General features: G+C 41.3%; 2 protein-coding genes across 4 annotated transcripts in view; one reads left to right on the top strand and one right to left on the bottom strand.

Moving 5' to 3' along the window:
* slc4a8 (solute carrier family 4 member 8) overlaps positions 1-7,203 on the bottom strand; it is a 34,153-nt gene extending 26,950 nt beyond the window's left edge. Inside the window, exon 1 of the mRNA XM_085456515.1 lies at positions 6,872-7,203. Coding sequence (XP_085312641.1) covers positions 6,872-6,916 — 45 coding nt within the window. The 5' untranslated portion in view covers positions 6,917-7,203. The remainder of the gene's footprint in view (positions 1-6,871) is intronic.
* Positions 7,204-8,512: 1,309 nt separating this feature from the next.
* On the top strand, positions 8,513-15,643 carry ttll3 (tubulin tyrosine ligase-like family, member 3). Of its 3 annotated transcripts, XM_085456513.1 has the most exons (14): positions 8,766-8,828; positions 9,154-9,211; positions 9,370-9,407; positions 9,478-9,596; positions 9,687-9,855; positions 10,043-10,098; positions 10,200-10,328; positions 10,407-10,521; positions 10,662-10,778; positions 10,885-11,065; positions 12,116-12,264; positions 13,424-13,667; positions 13,781-14,216; positions 14,325-15,643. In XM_085456513.1, exons 3-14 carry the CDS (start codon positions 9,401-9,403, stop codon positions 15,096-15,098), a joined length of 2,496 nt encoding a protein of 831 aa, XP_085312639.1. In that variant the 5' UTR covers positions 8,766-8,828; positions 9,154-9,211; positions 9,370-9,400; the 3' UTR covers positions 15,099-15,643. The 3 variants fall into 3 exon arrangements, with proteins under 3 accessions (XP_085312637.1, XP_085312639.1, XP_085312638.1); XM_085456512.1 differs by lacking the exon at positions 9,154-9,211 and having other exon boundaries at positions 8,803-8,828; XM_085456511.1 differs by lacking the exon at positions 9,154-9,211 and having other exon boundaries at positions 8,513-8,828; positions 9,370-9,596.
* Positions 15,644-17,006: the final 1,363 nt, after the last annotated feature.

The raw sequence follows: 17,006 nt of genomic DNA, 5'->3' as shown, positions 1-17,006 counted from the left end.
AACATCCTTTGTCCAGCGTATTCACTGTAATTTCTCAAAACATGACCAAACCATCTCAGCCTTGCCTCTCTCAACCTGAGCTGTCACTGTGTTCACTTCTAATCCTGTTCCTCTTTGTTTTCTTTGAACTAGAGTTAGCTATTTTAGATTTATATATCTTAAAAAATAAAAGTAGATACTGGTGATCTGTTTTTAAAGATTTATGTCTTTATTCCTGATAACTGGACTTACAAACAGGGGCAGAGGCTGCATCAGTTGGTTTGTTGGTTTATTTTATAGTAATGCAACTTTTGCTTCAGAACACTGTCTTGATCAGTAAAACTGCAGTTTGCATTGGAGCGGTTCGCAGCCGAGTGTGAAGCAGCGGGGATGAGAATCAGCACCTCCAAGTCTGCCATGGTCCTCAGCCGGAAAAGGGTGGAGTGCCCGCTCAGGGTCAAGGACGACTTTCTGCCCTAAGTGGAGGAGTTTATGTATCTCAGGGTCTTGTTAATGAGTGAGGGGAGAGGGGAGATGCAGTGATGCGGAAGCAGCACCGGTTCGTAGTGGTGAAGACAGATGAGCATAAAAGTGAAGCTCTCGAATTAACAGACCCTTTACAGGTTCATCTACATCCCTAACCTTACCTGTGGTCATGATATTTGGGTATTGACCGAAAGGACTAGATTGAAGATACAAGTAGTGGAAATGAGCTTCCTCTGAAGGGTGGCTGGCCTCTCCCTTAGGGGAGACCTAACAGATACACAGACTAGGCACACAGATGATAGGAGGAGAGGAAAAACCTGAGAATAACTAACAAAGAAAACTAGGAATACTAAATCAGAATAAAAATCTTATCTGAGCAAAGGTAATATTCAAATTGAAGACTAGAACAAAGTCAAACAGAAAATGTCAAACAGAAACTGAGTCTCCAAAGTGAAAACACTGGATCGTTACAAACAGAAGTACTGTACTGTATGTACAAAAGAACTGGGAAGCCCACTTTCAATTTACTGGTAGCATCACATAAAAGTTGGGACACACTTTGGGCCATGTTTAGCACTGTGCAGCATTCCCTCTTCCATTAAGTCTGTAAACATCTGGGAATGTCTGAAAAGACCAGCTGTTGGGCCAACTATAACTGGTCGACCTAACTTCTTGGGACATGTTGCTGTTCATTGCATTCTGTTTTATTTACATTTTAAACAGAGTTTTGTTTATGATTTTTTAATTAGGGTTTGCATTTATAAGAGCGAGAAGAACATGTGGAAGATATATCATCTATACAAACCAGGTCATTCAAATCTACTGTTCAAAGCTCTGTGTGCATTCACATGTAGCTGTGATTTTCTCTCACACACAATGCCCCAGTAATCTTTGCAGCTGTGCAGGTGTTGGTTGTTTCATGCAGTTTATAGGTTTGGGCTCAGGCTGCAGGCAGTCAGCTCCATTAGAACTGCAGCTTTACTAAACATATAGACACACTCCAAAAGAGGGACGACTCTAAAGGCTCTTTGTCCCAGACAGGCCATCAGATCAGATCAATTAGTTTGTTTCCATTTACACACACACACACACACACACACACACACACACAGACTGAGACATCTAAACTCTAAAACAATAACTACAACTACAGACTGAGTGAAGCTGCATTATACAGAGGAAAAGATGCAACATGAAAGAAATAAAAGGTCGCCACTGTGGGCGAGATCAGATTACACAACCATGTATCTGTTCCATGATTATGATGTTCTTTCTCCTCAGTCTATGCTCGTGACTCACAGCCCGCAGTCATCTAGGTCACAGTTGACTAACAGCACTTCCTTAATGGCAAATTCATGCAAGTGTGTGTGTTTTTAACAGGTTAATGGTTCCCTGTCATTCACAACTCACCTCTCCTGTGTCACGTTACATGCTTCAGCTAATTAAAGGCTCACATGGAACTCAAAGTTTTGTTTGTTCCCTCTGTGGGAGCACATCTGTGACCCTCAAAGCACGCACGTGTGCGTAATTTTCCACTGACAGAGCAAGTCATTTGTGTGATTCTGCCTGTTTTTATATCCTGGCAACCGGACCTCTTTCTTTACTCTTTTCCTCAAGCTCAACATCTGCCACCGTACTGAGGTGGGATTATGGCTCAATAATTTCCCCAACAGATTAGCACGACTGTACCACAGGATCAGTTCACTGCCAAAATGGCTGCCTGTCCTTGAGGTTCTGTCCTTTACCAGCATCTCGGCGGAAACAGTCGACCCTCACCGAAGCTGCTTTGTGACTAAAAAGACGTGATAGTGTTAATTCAAATATCATGTGAATTCAAAGCTGGAAAAGATCAGAACTTAACTGCACTGTATTTTTGTAAATAAACTCTAGCTATGTTTTGCTTTCTTGGGACATCAGAGGTATTTGCCCTCCAGATTTTCCCAAAGTAATGCGACTTTTTTAAAGGATGGTCTTTTTAACTTTACTGAAGCTTTTTGTTGATGTGCAGTGAAGAGACAGTAATGTTAAGAAGCGCCTTTTCCAGGGAATTAATCTGATGTTTTATGCCCTTTGAATTTTTTAAATATTAAAAGGGTATGAAATAATATTTTTGTTCACCTAGTAAATGACAAACTGTTAGAATGGAAACAAATGATTCTATGTATTACACTTAGCCAATTTCAAAGATCTACCTGCTGATGACTTTAAACACCTCAGTCTAGTGTCTCAGTATGAAAATGAAATGTGAGTTTGATACCTCTGAAAACGCCGAGCAGGCTGTCCCAGAAACATGTCAGATTCCCAGAGCAGGGTTGAATGTCCTACTTAGACTGCTGATAAAACCTGCCTGTGATGCAGGACGTCATCTTTAAGATAAGTATTATTTGACAAGGTGTCAAAGCATCAAAGAGGATAAAAAACAAAACAACATATTGAACTGCTTATCGTCCCGAACAAGTAGAGCAGCAATGATTTGAATCCCCGTGTCCTAGCTGAGCGGGGCAATCGATGCTTGGCACTAAAATGCTCTCTGACTCCAACGGGACTACAAAGGAGCTGTGAGTGGAGTCAGAGCTCGCTGGCTACTGTAAAGACTTTGAGCTCTTGATGGAGAGCTTTGAAAACACAAGAGGCAGGAAAATGATGCGCGTATGAGCAAAAAAATTGTTGCAAAAATAAGCCTGAACTTTCAAGTCTTTTGAGATTTCATTCCTGACTTGACCAATCATAACATTGATTTCACGCTCTGTAACAAAAGTTTTTCAGCAAATCTTTTGAGACAAAATTTCCCTTCTCCTCCTTAACTGTGTTTCTCTGGCGTCTCCTATTTTTATCTTCAAACTCCAACAACACCCCACCTCCCTTTTCAATGCTGACCCCTCTGCGCTATTCCCCACACACAAGCACTCTGAATTGACAGCAGGGATATACGCCCTGACTCAGACAACTGGGTCTGTCACTTCCAGACTGAGCTTTGTTTCTGAGAGCCTGGATTGGCACTTGGCGCCATAGCCCCAGGTTATTTAAATGTGTCCATAGCACGGTGACATTACAGATCTGGTGCAGACGCATGTGACAGCGCTTCACTAAGAGAAGGGGATGAACATGAATGGTGGAGAGGAAGAGGTAATGGTGAAAGAGTGAAAGAGGAAAAGAGATAGCTGGGGGAGGTAGGATGAGAGGGACGGCTGTTTTGACTGTATCAGCCCACGAGTAGCATGACTCATACACACCTTATTCAATGCCACATGTTGAATTCAGCCTCCCTGTAGCTCTCTCTCTAATTATTTTCCTTCTAGAAAGATTACTGCCAGCTCAAATGGCTGTGTGGGTAAAAGACTGTAATATATACTGCAATTAAAAATCACACCTTCTACAATATAGTACACAATAAGGTTAAATAATCAAAAGCAAACACTAAAGCGGGCTGAGCACTGAGTTTTGCGTTTTTAACTAATTCTCAGTCATCTGAAAATTGAAAATAAATAAATAAATACTAGTGCCAAAGTCCAGGGGACCAAATGATTCCCAAAGACTCTTCTACACCATTTCCTAATTTTTGAAGAGTTTTTCACATATCTGTGATTATACACGCTCTTTCAAACTAAATGGCTGCCAATAATTGGACGTGCTGGTCATGCCTCATTACTATAATAATGTATTGAGCGCCTTAAAAATGAGAGTTTTAGTACAGTTTTCACATAACGTGGAGACTTTTGGAAACTAGAATGTTGCTCTTTAAAGTACACATTCATTCATTAGATGGGGGCTTATTCATTAGATGGGGGCTTATTGATCACGGTCACTAAATGGATTCTATACCACTTAACTAATTAAAATGAAACTTTGGGGCCGATGCCAAATAGTTGCCGTAAAGCGACTAAACTGGGAACTGTGACAGTTTTGTGCTTGATGGGCTTAAAATGCAGACAAATGCACGATGTGGAGAGCACTAACTTATTAACTGTAACTGAAAATCACTTATAGTAGCAGGCCTGGGAGTGATACTGTGAACATTTGAAAATGAATACCTGTTTAGTTGGTTTAGTTAGAGATCTGGAAGTCATTGCAGTTTGTTTTGACTGTGTCTGTAGGCTTGTTTTTGCTGGTATTTGGATTTATTGATTTACATTTCTGTTAGATAAATGAAAGTAGTGAGGGAAAATTAAGTCGTCTCAATCAATACAATACTTTCCTTTATTGCAGGTACTGCAAACGCAGTGCATGAATGGCACTAAAAAAAATTACACTGTGCCTACTAAAATGAAGCACTCAAGTTTGTAACAGTAAGACTAAACTTTATCAGTGGTTAAACTAAGGGTGTCCAAAATACAGCCCATGGACCAAAACCACCCTGCCAGAAGATTTAATCCAGTCCTCAAAGGGCTTTGCAAAGATGGAGGTCTGAGTCATTGTCAGCTTTACAATCTTTTGTTGAAAAAGACAATTAGAAGCTTTTGACCAACATCCCGGTGACAGTTAACCGGAGTAGCTGTCATGATGCATTTCACTCATTTTGGACCTTAGAGTTCTTTGCAATGGCAGCACACTGGCTGAATGTGGACATTTTGTGAAATTTCACTTATTTTTCTTAAAACATAGTAGTTTATTAATTAAGTTCAAGTTGCTCTTTGTTCTATGCAAAGGTTGTGCTAGTTGTGAGATCAAATTTGGCTGCATGGGGCGAATGGACTAAAAAGTCAATTTATGCAATCAGTAAAGAGTATCTGATAACATTTACACAATAATTATTTCCCAAGCGTGACATTACCTCGCCTGTTTAGTACTTGGAGAAAGACACATATATAAAACTGACAATTTGCTTGATACAACAACATCTGTTTGTCCAGTCCTATATCCATATTCTTCCACGGTTGCACTTCAGCTTCAACTGATTTGTACTTTTTCCAGTAGTTGTATATGTAGTTACTTTGTATCTAAACCAAATATTTAAAAAAAAATTAACAAACCTCTAAAAAATATTTATATATATATAATGCAGTATCATAGATTAAACGTGGAAGCTGACATTATTCGCCTTTTATGGCAAGGAAACATTAATACTTATTAATTATTACATTAATTGTTATTATTAATAATGTAATAATTAACCCTTCATCAACGTATCTTTGAATCGTGCAGATATATCTAAGTGAAACTGTTCTATTCCCAGCCTTACTGCTGTTATCCATTTTTACATTTTGCATTTTCCTAAAAGAAATTACCTCTCTTTTCCCACCACCTGAGCCCCATCAGCAGCACCGTGTGAGAAATCAACAGGTTGCAGGTGGTATGAAATGCAAAGGTCCACAACACATCACAGACATGGTGGAGAGACAATTATACAGATTTTAACACAAGCTTAGATAACGCTAATATTTGAAGAGCTTCTGGCCATTTCCTCTCCCTTACTGAAAGCTGGCTAATCATGTCAGAGACTTCCCAGCTCACCTCTGGTCTTACTCCATCTGTCTCTGGCCCAGACAGGATGCTATGAATCAAAAGGGTGACATGACTGTTAGGGCAGGTTGCATCAAGTCCATTAAGCTGCCCAACTGCATGCCAGGGTGGTTATAATCAGTCTGTTCAAATGTTAATGATTGTCAGTTTGAATGAAGCCTGGTGTGCTCACTGGCTTTCTTATCCATACTGCTACTGAGATTCTGTTAGAGGACATGACACATGCACATCAGCAGGACACTGGATCAAGACAATTTCCCCTTCAAACCACAGCTTTCCCACAAGCTGTCCCCCTTCTGCCTGTATGGAAACAGACCCTCCTCTTTATAGAACACCATGTGAGAATGGCGTCAAGGTCATTTGAGGGTAACTAAGCAGAAATAACACGCCGTTCAACTAAAAGTCAGCAGAAAATCCACCACACATCTCTTCCTTTTATTCTGCCTCGTGCACACGCGTCGTTCGGACCAGCAGTTTTTAATGAGCGCTGTGTTGGACAGGAGGAAAATATCTAATCAATAATCTGCTGCACTCTCACAGCACCGTGTCCACGGCATTTCCAGAACGCAATCCTTCATGTATTCTTGTGCGTTAGTCCCAGGAGCTACGACCCCTCTGCGCATTTCAATGCTCTCCGGAATCAGTGCACGTGTTCGCAACTCAGAACAACATCAACAACATCCCCCGATTACAGCATCATCCTGTAGGGCAGGAAACACACCTTAACATCATACAAAATGTTTTACTGAGGTCTCTTAACCATTAAAATGTTTAGGTAGAATAACGAAATAAAAATAATATTATAAACCTTCCGGAGTGCTCTCAATCTTTGAGTTTGAGAGAATCTCGAAGCATGGGACTACAATTGTCCGAGGTTGTGTGCACCCTGCTCAGTGCCAGCCCACAGTGTCAAAGCAATGCAGCACACAGTAAAAAACCACTTTACCTGGTAGCACAGTATACTCTCGGGGTCGTTGACTTGCGCGCTCATGGTCTCCTGGTTATCCTGCTTTACCTTCACGGAGTGTAAAGTAAGACTTTCACTGAGCCGCTTTGCGCTGTTTTCGGACGTTTTGAGTGAACAGTCACGAATGGGCTACATCAGCTCCCTTTGTTTCTGCGGCCATATTAAGTGTTTACATCTATCTCAAAGGACTAAAGCGAAGAAAACTGTTATTTTGCTCCTGTGTTGAGATGATTTCCCAGTCGCGCTTCGAGCTCCCCTCCCTCCTGCTGTAGCTGTGTGAAAGCAGGATGCGGAGAGCATCACTGCAGCCCCATCCAATCAGAGCGCAGAGGTAAGCAACGAGCTGCGACGCATTGCTGCTACCAACACGTTGAAGCCAAGACTATTATGAGCCTACAGAGCTTCTTTACAGTGTTCTTTCCAGCAGTTTCCGGTTGTGCGACTACTGTGTACAGCAAAAGGTTCAATTCCGTCTAAAACGACTGCATAATCTTAATATGACAAATAACTCAACCTACACAATAATTTATACTAACATTATTTATCTTGTTTAAAGTTCATTGGTGCTTCTCCTGTTTATTGTGCGTATGTTAGCTTTCTGTCTGTGAAAAACGTTTAATTAATAAACTTTATTTACTTACTGTAGCGCAGATCCCACCAAACTAAATGTGAAGCTGGTATGTTTTAATGGGACAACGACGCACATCTTACTAATGCTAGTAAGTGGTCTGAAATACTGAAATCCACAAAAAACAAAACAAAAAACATGCAGGTTAAAAGTCTGGCATATCACGTGAAGGCTGCTGTATCATATATGCATAAATGTACGTACCATTTACGAAAATATAACAATATGCAATATGCAAAAAAAGTCGTTCACTCATGTGTTCCTCTTTTTCAATTACAAAGCTGTTAAAAACGGTTAACTGTCATTTCAGATGCATTTCATCCTGTCTAGAAATCATATTTGGGTAAAGCTTCATCTTTACCAGTTGAATTAATTTTAAGAGACTGATCTTTGTAGGAAAAGGCGTAAAAATTTCCAACCTAACAATGAAATTCATGCAGTAGAATAAATGTTTTCATGTAGTCCAGTAGCAAACCACTCTACCTGGACTAAACTTTGTGACTGCGGGTTTCGGGTTATAAAATACGCAGATTGGTAACATAATATTAGGCTGTAACAGACGCTAGTGTTGCCTTCTTGGCGCACCGGCTTGAACGAACACAGACCTTCAGAATCTGATTGATCCAGAATATACCAGAAGTCTTCGGATGCCATCGTGTGTTAAGCTGATGCATTACGCAAAGAAAGATCCATGCGTAGTAAATGACATAATTTACCATTGAAGGCAGTTATTTACGATGTAGCACAGATGGGTTCCTTTACCTACGCAACATGTTAATCTTTATTGATAGATAAGGAGATACGATTTAATTAACCAGGCAATAAAAGCAACAGTTTTTGTTTGTTTGTTTTTTCCATCATTGACCTCGGCATGAACTCTTGCCTACCAGTCACGTTGCAGAGCACTGTATTGAATTTTGGCAAGCTGACCCTCTTTAACCACTTTGTCCATTCACACTGAATTCAAAGTGCAACTGCAACGGGATATTTCCACACACATATCATGTATGAGTGCCTTAATTGTCCGTGTGCATGTCGCATACACCTGTAAGCCACGCTGTTTGCAACTGATAGTGTCCGATAGTGATCCAGTTTCTTCAAGGCATGCCTCAAGGTGGTGGATTTTTCATCCACCGGCGTGGCGTCCTGTTTCTCCTGGACACTGTTGTTGGGGCAACTATAAACTGTCTGTGGGAGCATGCACGGTTGTTATGGGAACAGTGTGCGGCAGCATGAAGGAAGCCGGACTGAGCAAGTCTATGGACGCATACAGATACAGCCCAGTTCAGTGGGGAAGTGACAACAGAGGTTTGTATATTCATGTCCACTGTAAAATAACACCTGGTTTTATTTGAGATTCATTTATTCGTTATGCCTTTTTAATCGCTTATTTAAATCATGGAGAGTTGGCTTATCAATCCACGGCTGGTCATGGTGTATTCGTTTTATGTTTCTACTCGTGTGCGCGCACCTGCGCCCTTCTTGCGCGTAGCTCTGCCAGTCATCACAGCCTAAATCAGTTCAGATTAAGATGCCTGATTAACCCAATTTACATCCTTCTTCAGCTGCTGCATAGACAAATTTAGGTACCACATGCCATACTATTTATAGTAAAGCCTCCTCTATTTTTCAGCTGCAGGGGAAACAGTAGCCAGTAGCCTAAACAGCATGTTTAGGTCTACAGTGAAAAGGTATATTTGGATATTGGAATAATGTCCCTATAAATTTGGATCTACTTATATTAGCTTGCTATTCATAGATCTGTATAATTTCAAATCCTATAATATGATGTAAAAATAGTGCAACTGGGTGCATTTTTGCTTTCTCTTTCACATTGTGCATTGGTCAGTTGAAAAGAGACCTACAGACCTCAGCGACAAATGCCAGGTAAGTCATTGTACATCTGCTGGTAAAAACATAATTAGTACTTCATATTTAAATCTGGAGTTTGTTCCAGTGTTACAATCCACAGTTGCTCCAGTGGGGGGAAGGATACGATCCAGTGTACGTAGCCTGCCAGTGATCAATCCAGACAGGCTGAAAACAGCTAAAACGCTGGTGGACAAAGCTGTGAAGGTGATCATATGTAAAAACAGATTTTTATTGTAATGCCACAGTTGATTGTGTCATATTTTTTTTCTTCGTTTCTCTTCCCATCATTCTCAGTTAAGGAAAGTGTTTTCAGTGCAGGGACCCTATCCAGTGATCCGTGCTGCATTATGGGCCAGAGGGTGGGTTGAACGTCGTTTGCCACATCCCGTCCAAAGATCACCTACTTACCCCTGCGTTGAGGAGGGGGATGGTAATGATGGGCTGATCTGCAGTTATTTTACTGGTAAGGCCAAAAAGAGAAAGGATTGCCCCCCTCTAAGTGTGGGAATAATTAACAGAGAGTAATTGTAACACAAGTTAGATGGATTTCCCTTTAGCTGGTAAACAAGAAATCGTATGCTGCATTACAGATGCTAGCCTCTAACACCTGTAACCATGCATGTATACACACACCTCTTATCTTGTGACAGAGAGAGCGGAGGAAGGCGAGAAAGGGGAGAACCTTGATGACATGTATGATCTCATGGTAAGATAAGCTTTAGGTGTACCCACTAACTTAACACAGATATCTTGCCCAGTGTAAAGCCAAAGGGACTTTCACTTGTGTCTTTGTTGTGACTCTTGTAGTCTCGCCTTGTTCGAAATGAAACAACGTATTTCTACTGGACGACACGACGGGACAACATAGACTGTCGCTCCTTGCGGCACGACCAGATGACCAATCACTATGCGAATGCTGGAACATTTACCACAAAGGTAAAACGTTTCTAATGATTAGCTGGCGCATACATTTTATTTAGCTCTTTTCCTGCAGTGTAATTGTTTTGTTTTCAGGTGGGACTTTGTGTGAATCTGCGTAACCTTCAGTGGTTTGACACAGCGGATCCAGACACTTTCTTCCCAAGATGCTACAGGCTTGGAGCAGAGGATGAAAAGCATGCATTCATAGGTCTGCTGTAAATTACATATAACAGAAAAAAAGATGTTCTACAAGACTAAATGAGGTGTAATTTAGGTGCAAAGAATTTTTAAGTTTACTTATGTCCAATAGCTTCTCTGACTGTTTTTCTCTTTTTTATGAACATAAAGAGGATTTCAGGAGAACAGCATGTACCAGTCTGCTGCAGTATGTGGTTGAGACAAGTATTTGGAGAAGAGATGAACCAGAGGGGGACAAACAAAAATCCAAGAACAGTCTCGCTGAAGGTTTAGAAATAATTTCTCACACATAGGAATAAAAATGCTTTTGATGCAAAGTTTGGACAAGAGGGAGTATAACGGTGCAATATTCTCTCTCTCTCTCTCTCTACAGAGTTGGATAATGAGGAGCATCGATCTGTTGGTCCAGAAATTATTAACACAGCCTTACACGTGTGTCAAGAGTTTCTCAGTGTTCTAAAGCACAGCGACATTGATGTAACAGCAGAAATACCGCCCTCGGTGGAGGAAGCGCAATGGGCAGAGTTTCTTAAACACTACTACATGGTTGTGCAGTGAGTTGAGAGATTTTCTGGGAGCTTCCAGGGTTTTTCTACAAATTGTCATCGGGTTACACTCGTTTTATTTTCATTACTGGCAGTGGAAGTCTGCTTATAAAAATCAATTTAGGTTGCTAACAACTTTAAAAGGTATCTGAAATAGCAAAATTGGAGTTCTCATTAGTCAGGAGAAGATCCCATAAGGGACGTGTGTGTGTTTCTTATCTTGGGTCTTCTACCAGAGACCTAGGAATTTGAGGGTTCTGCGCAATGTCTTAGCTCACTGCACTCCTCTGGACCTCAGGTGTTGTGTCTCAAATCTGCTGGAGACCATCTTCCAGTTTACAGCTTACATACAGTTTACAGATCCCAGTTCTCCCATTACCACTGGGACCACTTTGGACTTTAGCTAGAGCGGATGTGCTCTAGTTGTACTTTTCTATTATCTTGTGCTCTTTCTTCCTGATGTTACTGACCACTGAGATTGTCGCATCTATCACAACTATGGTCTTCTGTTCTTTGTAAACCACCACCAAGTCTGATTGATTGGCCCGCAGCTGCTTGTCTGTCTAGAACTTGAAGTCCCACAAGACCTTAGCCATGATGTTTCCAACCACGTTTGGTGGTGTCTCTCATTAGGACTTGGGAACTTCTGTATGCTCTTGTACACTATTCCCTCCACTTAGTTGTGCCTCCCAGTGTACGGTGTCCTGGCTTGCCTCTTACATCCTGCTACTATGTGCTGGACTGTCTCTGGGGCATCAGTCTGGGTCCTGTCGCCTGCGGTAGACTCCTGCATACATCCATCTGGTGCTTCCTGTGCCGCCATGATCAGAGCCTTTGTGCTGTCCTTTTCTAGCTGCTGGAAGGATTTATTCATGTCAGGTGCCACTTGTAGCTGTCAGTGGTACATCCCATGCAATGGCTTAGTCAAGTCAATAAGTAAAGGTTGGGGTTAAATATAGAATGACATGCTATACATGTTCAAAATACAGAGGGCTTCAGAAAACTACCACTACTATAAAACTGTATTTGCAATTCTAACAATAACATGTTTATATGCAGTAAAGGCAAACTGATCAGGGGCAGCAGTGTATTTGTGGAGCGTTGCCAGGATATGTTAACCAGACTTCAGGCTGTTTGCCCACAGCTGGACACAGATGGATTAAACAACATCTGGATCATCAAACCAGGTGCCAAATCAAGAGGAAGAGGTTAGGCTTTTTTCTGATAATTTACCTTCGTAATAGTTAATATGATACTTACATAGCAAGCTTGCTTTTTTTTTTTTTTTACAGGTAAACAGCTGTGAAAAATATTGAAGAAAGCAAGCCTGGTTTTGTTTTCAGACATTCAACTGATGAATGGACATAATTAATATATATATATTTTTAGATTTTCCTTTTTATTTGGGAAGTTATATTACAGCAAAATAGAAAAAAACCCACAGCACATACATAAAAATTATGTAAAAATTATATGTGCATAATAATATAGTCTGCCAAGACTACAGTAGCACAACATAAATTCTAGCATCAAGTCTTCTGTGCAAACTTTCTCATAAAAACATTTGAAAAAAACCCTATATTTTATTAACATCCCGGTTTTTTCGGTTTTGTTTTACTAATTTTAATACATAGAGAAGAAAGATGTCATACTCTTTTTTTCCTCCTTTCACTGTTTTTATTTCAAGACTCACATAAGTTTTTTAACACCACTGTTTTCATCTCAACAAAGATATGATTTGTAGTCAAGTCTGGCCTAAGTGGAATTATATATGCAGGTATAGCTACTTTGCCTTCACTCTCATTTATCTTTAGTAGATGGCTGTTCATTTTGGAGGGCTCTTCTTATTTTTATTGCGCTTTGCAAGTCATTTTTTATTACTTTCTGACAAATTTCAGAGGACAACTTTGTCCAGGGATCATTTTTGTTTGTTGAGCTGTCAAATAGTTTTCTGTCTGCGATCATGCTCGAATTGTTGGTCTTGGTCGCATTTCCTTCCATCTGGCTGCACACAAGAGGCCTTTATTGCACTGCACAGCAGTGGTAAAGCCAAGCCTTCTTTTTATTTTTGAAGTACTTTGTATTTCATTATTGACTTTATGTGTGTTGTTAAGAAATTAACATGACCCATTCTTTGAATGTATGCTGGGAAATTTGACATGGTATTGACTGAAAGCTGGCATAGTGAAATTACTTTAAAAAGACCGGAAAGATATGAGATTCCATCATCAAATATCAGATTTGATTCACGAGGTCATCTTAAACACTGCTGAATCAAATAGTTGTCAAAATCGCAGTTCTGATTTTGTGTTTTAATCAACTCTGCTTTCACCTCTTTTTTCACTCCCACACCCTCATCATCATTAGGCATTATGTGTATGAATCACCTGGATGAGATTTTGGCACTTGTGGACACTGACAGAGCACTGACAAAGGAGAGTAAGTGGGTGGTTCAAAAATACTTGGAACGACCCCTGCTGGTCCACTGCACAAAGTTTGACCTCCGTCAGTGGTTCCTTGTAACTGACTGGAACCCTCTGACTATCTGGTTCTACAAAGAGTGCTACCTGCGGTTTTCCACTCAGCCTTACTCGACAAAAACTCTGGACAGGTCAGTAAGAGTTTTCAAACAAAAGACAAAAAATGAAGGTTACAGTTAAGTTTTACGGTGTCTTTTATCTAGAGTACTTTGTGGATGTTCCCATTTTCTACCATTTTCCTCAGCTCAGTCCACCTGTGCAACAACTCCATCCAGAAGCACTTCCAGCCATCTCGTAACCGCCATCCAGGACTGCCGGAGGATAATATGTGGTCCTGCTCACAGTTTCGCTCTTTTCTGCAGCGAGAGGGCCGTGAGACAGAGTGGGAGTCGGTGGTGATACCAGGCATGCAGCAAGCAGTTGTCCATGCTCTACAGACAGCCCAGGATTTGGTGGAGCCCCACAAGGCAAGCTTTGAGCTTTATGGAGCTGATTTTATGTTGGGCAGAGATCTGAGGCCTTGGCTTCTAGAGATCAATGCCAGCCCTACTATGGCCTGCTCCAGCACTGTGACTGCGCGGCTCTGTCCTGCTGTGCAAGTCGACACGCTGAGGGTTGTGCTAGATTGGAGGACTGATCCCAGCGCTTACACAGGAGGCTTCAAGCTTATTTACAAACAGGTTGGACTGGCTTCAAAGCCAATTGTTGTTTATTTCCAGGATATTTCTACTTAACGATGAATGCCATGGAGAATTTTGTGATTTGTTTTTACTTTATCACATTTTCAGGCTGCAGTTGAAGTTCCTCAGTATTTGGGAGTGAACCTGCTAGTGGAAGGAGCGACCATAAAGAGATCCAGACATTACAGACAGTCTTTTATCTCTAACTCACCTCTCCCTCATCAGGTCCATCCAGAGCAGTTATCTCAAGCTGTGGCTGAGCCAAGACACAAACAATTCAGTCAGAAGCCACATGCAGTTGCTGATTTTCCCCTTTTAGGCAAGGAGAGCCAAGTGAAAAAGAGCCAGATGACATCTACATGTCCAAAGAGGGAGCACGATAGAAAAGCAGAACGTCAAAACACCTGCCCTGTTCGCAAATCCTGCCGCAGCGTGGCATGTGAACAGCCTGCGAGTGTACACACTGAACCTCAGAAGAAAGCACAGCGTTTGGGATTACGTCGCCGTGACAGTGGGGCAACCCTGGTGCCAAGGAGTCTATCCTTTTCCTTAGACCCGGCATGTTGTACATCAGAGGGTAAACATCAGTCCATCCATCATCATGCATCACACACGTCCAAATCCTTCCTTTCCCAGCGAAGCTCTGAGCCACAACACAAGATTTCCTCCAGGGTCTTTCCGTCACTCCAGGGTCCCCTTCCAACCCTGGAGATCTTTCAATTGCAACCAAATATTGTGACTGGAACTAACGTTTGTCATAATTCTGCCTTTTTATCTCACCCGACTACCCACAAGCACCAGTTATGCCTAAACTCTCAAAGGCAAGTCAAAGCTAGACACAAAGGGGAGCTCACAGAAGAACATAAGTACAAGAGATGTTGAGTTGATGGAGATGGAGCACAGCCAGAAATGCTGAACATAATTTACATTTTAATGGGCTGAAGCCAAATTAGCAGAATATCTGTTAGTTTATCTATATGCATGTCTGTACAAAAGTTTGGCCTTTTTATAGGATGTGGGTATTTCAATTCCCCACCAGGTGGCAATAAAGTTTCAATGATTAAAAAAAAAAGTTTTAAGGTTTGGTGATGACAGGAAATAACCAGAGAAAATCATTCTGGGTCCACAGACACACTGATACATTTAGCAACACCTATTTAATTGAGTGTTTCGGTGCTTTTTTATAAAAATAAAATTTAAATGTAAAAACAACTTGGAAAGTTATTTTTTAAGTGATATGGGTCTTTATGCCCCAAGAAGAAGAATCTTTACTCTACTGATTACAATCATTTTCTCAAAACATTCAGACAGTAACACACTTGACTGCCACAGGTTTAATCAAATTCATGTAAACTATCGTTAACTAGATTTTGTTGAGCTGTGTGTTAAATAACATATGTGGATAAAATAATAAAGTTTTTTTCATATGCTTTGTCATAATTTTTTAACTACAGACAGGAAACAACGAGAGAGGGACAGTCAAATATGACTTGAGAAAACATGGTATTCATCTTATCCACTAATTTGCTATACTGCTGGAAGCAGCCATCATAAGATGGGTACACTGTGGTCTTAAAGGGATTGACATAGTCAGCAACAATACTCGACTGGTACCAGCAGCCATGTTCAGTGCTCCTACGTGCAAATATTCATGTATGCGGCAGCAGCTCGGTTCATTAGACATATAGACATGGTAAAAATGACCTGCTGAAGTTCAAAGCGTGCATCAGATTTAAGGATGATTTAAAGTGACTTTGAAGGTGGCATGATAGCTGGTGACTGACAGGCTGATCTGAGTATTTCGAAAACTGCTGATCTGCTGGGATTTTCCCACATAAAAGTCTCTAGGGTTTACAGAGAAAAAGAGAGAATTTCTAGAGAGCAGCAGCTCTCTGGATGAAAATGTCTTCTTAATTGCAGAGAAGAATGGCCAGACTGCTTTGAGCTGATCGGAAGGCAACAGTAATTCAAATAAGCACTTGTTACAACCAAGCTATGCTAAAGAGCATCTGGTTAGCCAGGCGGCTAATCCTATCTTTTTTTTTTTTTTTTTTTTACTTTATTTATCACATTTTAGACATACAGTCAAGTAAAACAGGGATCACATAAAAGATGACATTGTGGTAGTAGCGGCTAATGCTATCTACCGCCTGACTACCGAGGACAGTGGCGTCATCAGCGAGAGACCGGTGACCAGCATCGCGGAGCATGACGTCCGAGCGGCATTGAAGAGAGTTAACACAAGGAAAGCGTCGGGGCTGCGCTGCTGTGCTGACCAGCTAGCAGGTGTGTTCACTTACATCTCCAACGAGTCCCTGGCGAAGTCTGTGGTCCCCACATGCTTCAAAAGATCCACCATCATCCCTGTGCCCAAGTACAGCAAACCCTCATCCCTGAACGATTACCGGCCAGTTGCACTGACCTCGGTAGTAATGAAGGTGTTTGAGAGGCTGCTGAAGAACATCATCTCCTCCTCCATCCCAGACACCGCAGATCCACTGCAGTTCGCCTACAGATCCAACAGATCCACAGAGGATGCCATCGCCCACGTCCTACACACCACTCTCAGCCACGTGGACAAGAAACAGGGTAACTATGTGAGAATACTGTTTGTTGATTACAGTTCAGCGTTTAACACAATAGTGCCCTGCAGACTGTTCACGAAGCTCAGGGATCTGGGACTTAACAGCCGTCTGTGTGCATGGGTGTTGGACTTCCTCACTGGCAGAACTCAGGTGGTGAGGGTGGGCAGGTGCTTCTCCAACAGCATCACCATCAACACAGGAGCAC

This window comes from Copadichromis virginalis, linkage group LG5 (assembly GCF_057382275.1).
Source record: "Copadichromis virginalis isolate Kocher_CV1m ecotype Utaka linkage group LG5, C_Virginalis_male_GT1.1, whole genome shotgun sequence".
In the NCBI taxonomy this organism is placed as follows: Eukaryota; Metazoa; Chordata; class Actinopteri; order Cichliformes; family Cichlidae; genus Copadichromis; species Copadichromis virginalis.
The sequence above is the reverse complement of the archived record's forward strand: the minus strand, read 5'-3'. Positions and strand labels throughout refer to the sequence as shown.

Bases quoted from the DNA above. Each gene is read 5' to 3' on its own strand.
- ttll3 (XM_085456511.1), top strand. From the start codon at position 8,528: ATGAGTGCCTTAATTGTCCGTGTGCATGTCGCATACACCTGTAAGCCA. The intron at 9,856-10,042 runs GTAAGGCCAAAA...ATCTTGTGACAG, and splicing joins GATCTGCAGTTATTTTACTG to AGAGAGCGGAGGAAGGCGAG. The intron at 13,668-13,780 runs GTCAGTAAGAGT...CATTTTCCTCAG, and splicing joins TCGACAAAAACTCTGGACAG to CTCAGTCCACCTGTGCAACA.